Raw genomic sequence first — 11185 nt, 5'->3', positions numbered from 1 at the left:
AGATCCCTTCCGATCATAGTTTTGGAGTCAAATCGTAATCTTTCTTATTAAGTTCAACGTCAATCAACACTGAATCAAGTAAAAATTTGTAAACAGTATTAAACTTTGTAAGTAACTACTACTTACAACACTATGTTAACAAAAAAAAGATTTCATATTAACTTTCTTCTTCTTTTTTTGGAAATATTTATTTATTTATTTATTAATCATCAATGAAAGTTTCACACACAAGACAAGAATTTGATAAGATCAAATTTCACACTTCCCAATTCGTACAAAAAAAACACCGATCAAAACCTTCTCCATACGCTATCGAAGCTTCTTTCTTAGATAGAGATCAAATCAAATCCATAGATAATACAAATAAATAAATAAATTCATCTGCTCTCGTTTTTTGATTGCGAAATCATGGAGCCAAATTCATACGCAAATCAACGAATCGCAAGAATCTCCAGCCACCTCAATCCTCCCAATCTCAAGGTACGTTTTTCATCATCTCTTTCCCATTTGCATTGGATCAATAATATCACTATTAGTTAGATTCATGATCTCTATGAATGATTATGTATGATATGTTATGTAGATGAATGAACATGGTGATGGTTCTTCTTTGACAAGTTTCCATTGCCGTGCAAAAGGTGCATCACCTGGTTTCAAAGTTGCAATTTTGGGTGCTGCTGGTGGCATAGGTCAACCTCTTTCTATGTTGATGAAGATCAATCCTTTGGTTTCAGTTCTTCATCTTTATGATGTTGTTAATACTCCTGGTGTTACTTCTGATATCAGTCATATGGATACTGCTGCTGTTGTATGTTCCTAACTCTTTCTTCTTTTTCAATTTTTAATTTGCTTTTTAGACATAAATAAACAAATGAAACCCAGATACTTGTACTGCTTTATTGTTCTCAATTTCATGTAAATTGATAAACTTGATCATTGAATTGCTCCGGGACTATTAAGGTCATGTTTTCATATACAACTTAATTAACTGCTTATAGCATATACACTTATCGTATAAGTTGTCTAATCATAGAGAATGTCCAGGTTTGTCAAACCAAGTTGTTTTTTTTAATATTTTGAGATGACTAAGAAGATTTTGATATTTAGGTTCGAGGATTTTTGGGGCAAAATCAGCTTGAGGATGCACTTACAGGTATGGATTTGGTAATCATTCCTGCCGGTGTTCCCCGTAAACCTGGAATGACAAGAGATGATCTCTTCAATATAAATGCCGGAATCGTTAAAACACTCTGTGAAGCAATTGCGAAGCGATGTCCTAAGGCGATTGTCAACGTGATAAGTAATCCGGTTAACTCCACTGTCCCTATTGCGGCTGAAGTTTTCAAAAGAGCCGGTACTTATGATCCCAAGAGACTTTTGGGAGTGACGATGCTTGATGTGGTTAGGGCCAATACGTTTGTGGTATGTATGTGCTACTAAATACTATGTCCAGCTTTTTATAGTTACACTTACAGCATAACTAGGACAGTGAATTTTTCAACTTAAACCGATAAACTGTCCAATGCAAAATTTCTTTTTGTTTCAAGCTTTGACCGGCTACGTCTATTACTTAATGACAAACAACAACCTATGATACTTATTAGTAAGAAATTAGATCTCTGACCAAGTTAAACAGACTGCCAATTTATGAAGATCTTTTGTTTATGGAGAAAAAGTATGGACCACAGTTATACATATTAGGTGAAAAATTTATGATGATCTTTTGATTGTATAACCACACATCGATTATCAAGATTGGTTTTACTCAGTTGTTTATGTATGTTTCTGTGGCAAAGATAAAAAAATTCCATTAGACAATGATTTCACTTGATACACTTCCTGCACAGGCAAGCAACGTAGTCTCGTGCTTTCTCATTCATATTTTATGCAAAGAGCAACAATTTCTTTTGGAATCAAGCTATTAATATTGTTAGTTTATACAAAATATTTAAGCTGGTATTGTCATCCTGATCTTGATAGATCCCAAATACTAAGGACAGGAGTGGAAATAGATGATCGATATCAGTTACAATATCAGTTCCGGAGATGGAATTCCATTTATGTGATTACAGTAGTAATACTCATACCTAATTTCTGTTTATCACATCCATTTGATCATCTAGTTTTTGTAGATTATATTCTATAACATTGCTTGTTGAAGCCTTAATAGTTAATACTCCCTCTAGTCCTAAATATAAGAAAAAATTTACTTTTTAGATTTATTGAGAATCTAATGTATTTGGATCATAATATGGTCCAGATACATTAGATTCTCAATGAATCTAAAAAGTAAACTTTCTCTTATATTTAGGACCGGAGGGAGTACAATTAAGCATAGGATAAGTTTGTGTGCTTGTAGCTCTCGCATATTGTATCCTAGTTTTTTCTGCGATACAGTTGAGTTGAACTTCACTTATTCTCCCTGCTGGGCCCAAAATGCAGGCTGAAGTTCTTGGTCTTGATCCAAGGGATGTGGATGTCCCAGTTGTCGGAGGACATGCCGGAATCACCATTTTACCTCTTCTTTCTCAGGTCTGCACTATAACTATTTCTTATTCTTAATTGTTACCATTTTGATTTTAAATACTTAAAACTGTAACACTATAAAATCTTACCTAACCCTGTCACTCAAATTTTAGGTTAAACCACATTCCTCTTTCACCACAAAGGAAATTGAGTACTTGACGGATCGCATACAAAACGGTGGAACTGAAGTTGTTGAGGTGAAAATTTACACAATCTACATCTTCAAAAGTCTCTTTTTACTTCAATGCCAACATCTAATATCATTTCTCATTTGTCCTTTACTTATCAACTATGGAGGTCTTGATAATCAATGTATTAAATATGTTGACTTAAATGATTTGTTGGTGAGAGACAGCAGAGGGGCTGGACTATTAGGCAACTATGGACTCAAACTTTTGTTTGTGGGGAAGTTTTTGAGAGGCTAATTAAATGTGAGTTGACTCAAGCATAAATTGCTTCGAGTTTTTTACATAGGAGCACTGAAGCTGATATAAATCAATTTGCCACTATTTTTTATTTTGGAACCCACGGTAAACAGAACCTTTGGCACCTCAATGAGTCCACCAGGGTATCCCCACAACTTTGACTCCTTTGGACCAGCTATGTGACCCCAATCACTGGTTAGGCTGATTGAGTAAGATTTTGTCCCTTGGTTCTCAGCCTCCCTATGCGGGTGTGTCCATCAGGATTCACATCTGGATTCCCCAAATCCTCCTCCTTATAGGAGCACGTTGCTTCCACTTGACCAACACCACATTGATACTTTGCCCCCATTTTTTGGGTTTATTTTATTTGGATGTTTGGAATATCACTACACCCCTAGTTCATATACTGACATAGAGGCTTGCATGGGAAATTTTGTGAGGCTTTAGCTTTTCTATATGCAGGAAAGCATACACTTGATTATATAAGTTTAAAAATAATTACTAATAACTTGTGCTATGTATGATTCCTCCATTGCTATAGATTATCTATACATTTGAATTTTTGTTTACACAACATTGTCATTTTCTCTAGGCCAAAGCTGGAGCTGGCTCTGCAACACTATCAATGGTTAGTATTTTATTTTTAAAATTCCATTCTTGGTTTATTGTGTTTGCATAATTTTCATGACTAACTATATTCATTCAAGTAAATTTAATGTCAAATGTATAATAAAGTGCAGGCATACGCTGCTGTTAAATTTGCAGATGCATGTCTTCGTGCATTGAAAGGAGAGGCCGATGTCATTCAATGCGCATATGTTGATTCACAGGTAGGAATACAAAGTAGTGCTTTCTATAAAGAACATCTTTGATCCACTTCCCTGTCATATTTTTAGCAGATTGTAGTAATGTTGGTTTTTCTGCTCAAAGTCGAAGCTCAAACAAGTACTTTTCTTAAGAACTAACAAACAAAATCTGTCATAGGTGACTGAACTCCCATTCTTTGCATCAAAAGTACGACTTGGCCGTGACGGAGTTGAGGAATTTCTTCCTCTTGGTCCCTTAAGTGATTATGAGAGGTAAGCTGTAATGGTTGACATTGAAAAAACGAATTTTCTATTGATATAGGTAAAAGAAACTGAAGCATCATCAGACTTATATTTACTTAAATTTCGCATTAGATTTATATTTACTTAAATTTCAATAGGGCAAGTTTGGAAAAGGCGAAGAAAGAGTTAGCAACAAGCGTGGAGAAGGGCGTTGCTTTCATCAGAAAATGAGTTGATAGCACATCCTGAAAATAAGTGGTGAGATTGAGCCCTATCAGCTGTGAGATCAAAATTTTTAACTTTGAAAATAGAGAAAGTGTGCTGGAAAAGTGTAATTCATTCTTTTAACTTTGAATCCATAGATCTTCAATTTTTAAATTTGTCTGAGTATGTCCTCTTCGAGCTAGTAGCTGTTTGCAAGCTGATTTTATTGGAGTTTCTACTCCTCGTTTAGTTGCGATGTGATTTTTTTTCCAGGCTTAGGCTCTATTATAATAAAAAAAATAAAAATAAATTAAAAAATTGTCTGATTATAAATATGCCCAATTGAGCTTTGATTAAAAGAAATATTCAAAGTATTAACCGATCAACTGCCACTTCATTTCTACAAGTAGAGAGCAAAATGGGTTGGGCTGGCCTGGAAAAACCCGTTTTCAATCTTGGTTTTTTTTTAAAAAAAAAAACTTCTCATCCCACCCACTTAGTTCTCTTATACCCCCATTTTTCCATTTCTGCCCTTGGTTAACAACTTCGGAACTCTTTTCCGAATTTTTTCTAGTTCAAATGCAAGCCCAATGCAAGCAACATATATATAGAATTTGGGTCTCTACCATAAGTACACAAACTTATTAAAGCTTGCATAGGAATGTCCTTCTTTATTATGAGAATTTCAGAAAATATTTTTTGTGCTTGCGATTGATATTAGGTTACAAATTACAATCTTGCTCTGCTATATATAAAAAATCTTTTTTTTTTTGGTTTTCACCATTAATATTCAACCAATTGGACTGTCTAATTTGGTTCGGGGATCGATTCCCTTCCAATCACAATTGCGGAGGATCGAATCGTAGTTCTTCCTAGCATGAATTAAAGCCAAAAGAAAAGTTTCATTAATAAAAACTATTGAGAGCACAAGAGGTGCTATAAATAGACAAATGCAAGAATTCACAAAGCATTGCGTCATAGATTTTTTATTGAATAAATGTACCTCTGTTAAAATCTTATGAACTTAATACTAGTAGTATTAGCTGCAGTGTCTGCTATAATAAATGAAGTCAAAGGAGAGTGTGTAATAATGATGTGGAACAATTACAAAGGCAGATCTTGTGGGAAACCACACAACACAACACATATACAGTAATTAATCCACCCAACTACTACTTGGACTTGTCAGATATCTTCTGCCATCACCTCTTTTATTCAGTGTTTTAAAAACCGGACCGGACCGGCCGGTCCGACCGGTTGAACCGGGAACCGGAGGGGTCACCGGTCTGGTCCGGATGTTGGATCGGATACGCTATTGGACCGGCGGGAACCGGTAAAACCGGTGAAAACCGGTGAAAACCGGTGAACCGGCGGTTTTGAAAAACCGGCGGTTCAATTGCGTTTTTTTTTTCTGGACCAAAACGTTTGCTTTTTAAAAAAAAAAAATCGAAAAAAAATCAGAAAAAAACAAAGAAACAGAAACTGAGAAAACTCATAAAAGTGAAACGCAGGAGAATGAAAATAGAGAAAAAATTGTACATATACCTTGTATATTTTGTTCTTTTAACCCTCTAAATTTTTACTTTTGAACTCACCCAAGAGAAGAATAGAACACAGAAGAATGAAATAGAGAAATGGAAATAAAGAAGATTCACGATTATGGCAAGAAAAAGAAAGAAAAGAAGGATAAACCAAGTGCAGGAGAAAGAAACAGGAAGTGAGGCAGGCAACAGTTGGCTGCTATTCAATGAATGAGTTAGAGAAGATGATAGGATTTAGGGTTTTTTTAATTCATTTTGGGCTTTCACTTATGGCCCACTTGTTATATGTTTGTTTTTTTTTTGAATTTTTTTGTTACTTCCTTATATATCTATATATATATATATATATATATATATTGTTGCCTTATATGTTGTTGTTTGGGTGTTTACTTTGCATTTAAAACAAACATACTATATAAAAAGAAAAATTCCAGCTCGTAAAAACTAATATTTTTTTATTTGTTTTTTTTTTAAAAAAAAAAAGTTTTATTGTTTCTATCGTTGCCTTTAACGTAATAAATTATTAAAAAACTCATTAAATTTGTACTACCGTAAAAAAAAAAGCTAAATTTGTGTTCTATTTTTGTGTTCAGTTTGCTATTTTTGTGTTTTCTTTTAATTTTTAAATTTTTTATGCTTTTATTCAAAGAACGAGTTATCTCATTCGACCGATTTAATAACTATATAGTTTTATTATAGAGACCGGTTCATTCTATCGGTTTAATCCGATTTAATCCGGTTTATCATGCGGTTCGACCAGTGACCCAGTGGTTCGACCAATGAACCAATGAACCAGTGCCCTCGCCGGTTCGATGTCCGGTCCGGTTTTTAAAACACTGCTTTTATTGCATGCTGATGCTAGTATTATACTACTAGGTCTTGCCAAGTTTTTCTTATCCTTCAAGAATCCCCTCCTCAATTTTTTTTTTTACAACAAAAGCAGTTAGTAGAACGTAGAAATGTACTACCTATGTTAATCATGGTTAATGAAATTTTTGGGTTACATGGTTATCATATGCATGTAGTTATTAGCATTTTTTTATACTATTAATAATTAACTAGTTGGACACCCGGAGTCGCGGCGTTGCCGCTCCTCACTTAGTAACATGAAATAATAATTTATAGGAAAGTAATTCAAAAGATAAAAAAAATCAGAAAGGATATAATATTTGTAAAAAAATAGAAAAAGAACAATGGTAAAATCATCACAAAAAAACCTCAGATATCCGTATTAGTATAATATAATTTATTTTCAAAAAATATATAAATATAAATAATGGAGAAATCATGAAAAAAATAGGTTACCTTATTAATATATTAGTAAAAACATCGTCTTGTAAAAATAACTAAAAACTTATGTCTGTGTATTCAATATATGAGTATAAATATAGTCCCGTAAAAATTATTAGAAAATAGGCAACCTTATTAATATTAATAGAAAATAGGCAACCCGTAAATTATTAAAAACAAAAAATAGACAACATAATATATTAGTAAAACACAAGTTCCGTGAGACTAAATATAAATTCTACATAATGTATTGGTCAATCTATTTCAAAAGAATGACCAATGTATTGATGACAAGTGAATTTTTTGTTCCGGTAAAATAAAAGGTAATTTTTTTCTCAAAAAATTAATTAGTTCTTATATCAACAACAAAATATCTTCCAAAAAAAAAAAAAACTTCTAAAAAAATGTCATTTATTTTTTAACTTTGTATTTAATTTTTTTTTTTAAACTAAAAGTATCATCCGCACAACCCTGCAGAGACCAATCCCCTCGAGATGACTGAGAATTCTTATTGTTTTAGTCTCAACATTTTTTCGGGAGTTTTTTAATTTTTCTCCCACCATATTCTGATATTAAATTAATTAAATATAGGATAAAACTTACAAACGGTTCCATTTTTCTTCCACCATATTCTCATATTAAATTAATTAAATATAGGACAAAACTTAGAAACAGTTCAATAGATATTGTTGATACTGTTCACCAATTAAAATGCGAACCTGAATTAATTTATTCGTCATTAATAATTTATTAAATTTCGTCAGTTCACCATTATCTAAAAATCTAAAAGTGTCAATAACCCCCAATCATGGAGAGGTTTTGATGAAAGGCTAACAAACTTAAAGTGTGTTGAAGGAAAGAGTAGTGGTGATCTTCATCGCTTTACTCTTCTCTTCCACTTGCTCGACGAAATTCGAATTGACAACGTGAATTTTATTAAAATTGAAATTCGTGATATGGAATAAATTAATTCATGTGTCATGTTTCAATTGGTCACAGTAAAAACCATTTCTATGGTTGTACAAAAAAAATAGTTTCTATAGAACTGTTTATAAGCTTTGTTCTTAAATATATTTAGTTCAATTAAAAATTAACTTAATTGAATATTGGCTTGAAGTCCATAAATGAAGTTGATATTAAAAAAAATATAAAAACAAATTCAAAAAAATATGTATAGACAAATATAAAATAAATTGACAAATATAACATTAATATTTTATTCTTTTTAGGTAATTAGCAATGTTTTAAAACCCGGACCGGTGATCGACCCGACCAAAGCATTGGGTCACTAGGTCAATGGTCGGACCAGTGGGTCACTGGTCGGACCGCATAACTACTAACCCGATCGATACAAAAATTCAAATATTAAGTTTCATAATTATAAAATTTAATAAAAATAATCTATAAAATAAATAATAAAAATTCATACATTTTAAAAAATAAAATAATTAAATTATGTATTTTATCAATACTTATTAGATACATGTCTTTAAAAAAAAACGGATATATGTGACATGAGATGGTTAGAAGAAAAAAAATTAGGTGGTACCAATATCCATAGCACATGTTTCATAAATAAACTATTAAATATATTTAAGTTTTATGTATTTGAATCACATAAATTGATTTGGCCTAGTGGTAAGGATGTTTGCTGTGCATGTAGAGGTCACATGTTCAAATCCCTGCCAGCATTATTACTAAAATTTTTATCAAATTTTCAAATCAACATAAAACTGGTTCGGTTCATTGTGCGGGTGGTTTCTCCGGTTTACTGGTTTGACTGTCGAACCGGCCGGGTCACGCCGGTTTTCTCCGGTCTATTTGCTTACCCGGTTCTGTGAGTAAACCGACCCATCAAGCCTTCCGGTTCTCGGCCAGTCCGGTCCGGTTTTTAAAACTATGGTAATTAGTATTGCTGGCTTATTGATGAAAACTTTCCATATAAAACTTTTCAGAAAATAAAAAAACGGAAACATAAAATAAAAGGACAACTATTTTTGTTTTAAGTAAGATTAAAAAAAAATATGTGTAGACAAATATAGCATTAATATTTTATTTTTTGTAGGTAATTAAAAAATGGATTTGTAGATAAGAAGAAAAAAATGTGGGAGAAGAGGTAATTTAGATTAAAAAATAAATAAAAATAAAGTGATGTAATTTAATTTGGGTTACATACAAAAAATTGGATTTGTAGGTAAAAAGAAAAAAAAAAGTGTAATCTACCTATATTAACAAACGTTGCAGATAGTCGATGCCCAGTTAATAATTAATTTTTATTTACTAAAAAATTGAATTTGTATAAAGTGAGGTATTTGAATTTGGGTTACATACAAAAAATTAGATTTTTTGATAAAAGGAAAAAAATCGTGGAAGAAGTAACAAGTAAAGTGGAGTTTTGTGGTTACAATTGACCATTTAACTCATATTGATTATATGTTGGTTCTAAAAATATAACAAATTAATTCATATGGCTTAGTGGTAAATGTAATAAGAAGTGTGACTAAAAGGTTAAGGGTTTGAATCCTATTGAGAAATTTTTTTAGCATTTTTCTACTAACTTTTTTTGATAAAGACAAAAAATAATCTTGAATTGATTATGTGTCAAAAAATGAAAAAGGGGCAAATTGAAAATTTCATTAGTATCTTCTTTTCTTATATAGTAGATAATAATATAATAGATAATAGATAATGATTAATTTCCGTTATAGAATTTGTAGAGCATATAAGATGAATTCTCCTCTTTAACTAAATCTTTTTATATACAAGAGTCGAGAATCAAACTTTGAACATATGTTTAAGTGACCCAAAACACTTAAAACAATTTATTGTTGGACATTCAATCAACACTTAAATGAGTATTATATTTTATACCTTGTTGAACATACAACAACATAAGATTTTTGAGTCCAAATGCCCTTATTACTTCTTGTTTACTTTTACTCATGCGTATGTGAAGCCTACCTTGTTTCCGTTATTACATGTATCCAATATGCATTTTAATCGTATGGAACCCTTTTAAGAAACTTGAATATATAGGTTTTCTGGTCGATTCTAAAATTCATATGTGAGATATATCTTGTATATCATGCATAATTTAATTTTTATTATTGAATTAATAAATCCCATATGATTGAAAAAAATTGAGATATGATACAATATATTTGTTCCAATAGTAAAAAATATACTTACACATATTTATACACAATGTAAGATAATTTTACTTGAACACATTAGACAAAACTATATTGTCTTGATAGCTTTTGGCCAAAAGTCTTATATTTGAACATATATTTTTATCCATTTGATTTAGGACTTAGCCCATTAAAGAGTTATTGTAAAAAAATCCAAATGTAAATTGCTGACACGAATCCAAGGCGTTAGAATTTGAGGTTGAGCCTAATTCAATCTTACAAAATTGGTAAATTATCTCGCAATCGATGTAGGACTTTTAATACACCCCCTCACGTCCAGCTGATCGTGAAGAGACTCTGATACCATCTTAGAATTGAGAGTTGAACCTAACTCTGTTAGACAATAGTAATTATATTATTTTATAAGGGTAGTGTGGTCTTTTCAAATCTTTTGTTTATATACGCTATTGTAACCCTTGTGTTTCTAAGTTTTGTTCATTCTATTGAAACCCTAAGTTCAAGGGTCTTTCTCTTATTCTATGTTTCTATATGTTCAACATTATTAACATGGTATCAAAGAGCTTGGTTGATTGGTAATAAAAGAAAGAATAAAGAGCAAGGTTAATGCAGCGCTTCCGTCGAAGAGATAATCGTGTTTTTTGAAAATTGGGAAAATTTCTTCAATTTGATTTACGCCCAAATTATTTTGGTTAATTTGGATAAAGTTGTTTGCAATTTGTTGGAGACCATCAGCAATTAAAGGTTGATACATGATTGGTTGTACTCAATTTTGATAAAGTTCTTTGCAATTTGTTGGAAACCATCAATTTCATTCCGTTTGCATAATTTCATGTTTGTTAGTGAGAATAGTTAAAAGGGGCACTTGTGGTATAAGATTCATTGATTAAAATGATCAATAAAACCAGAATTTGACGAGTATGATAATTGAATTTTGTGGTATAAGTTGTTGGAAATTGGTTATGAGGTGTTGGAATCGAAGAAAGAGGAGAAACAGAGTT

General features: G+C 31.6%; 1 protein-coding gene across 1 annotated transcript; it reads left to right on the top strand.

The window, feature by feature from the left end:
• The first annotated feature begins 204 nt into the window (after nucleotides 1–204).
• On the top strand, nucleotides 205–4406 carry LOC123909054 (malate dehydrogenase, glyoxysomal-like). The gene is made up of 9 exons (XM_045959832.1): nucleotides 205–480; nucleotides 584–808; nucleotides 1108–1422; nucleotides 2443–2532; nucleotides 2640–2723; nucleotides 3544–3579; nucleotides 3692–3781; nucleotides 3936–4030; nucleotides 4159–4406. Exons 1-9 carry the CDS (start codon nucleotides 409–411, stop codon nucleotides 4229–4231), a joined length of 1080 nt encoding a protein of 359 aa, XP_045815788.1. The 5' UTR covers nucleotides 205–408; the 3' UTR covers nucleotides 4232–4406.
• Nucleotides 4407–11185: the final 6779 nt, after the last annotated feature.

Source organism: Trifolium pratense, linkage group LG2 (assembly GCF_020283565.1).
Source record: "Trifolium pratense cultivar HEN17-A07 linkage group LG2, ARS_RC_1.1, whole genome shotgun sequence".
NCBI lineage: Eukaryota > Viridiplantae > Streptophyta > Magnoliopsida > Fabales > Fabaceae > Trifolium > Trifolium pratense.
This window is presented reverse-complemented; position numbering and strand designations above follow the sequence as displayed.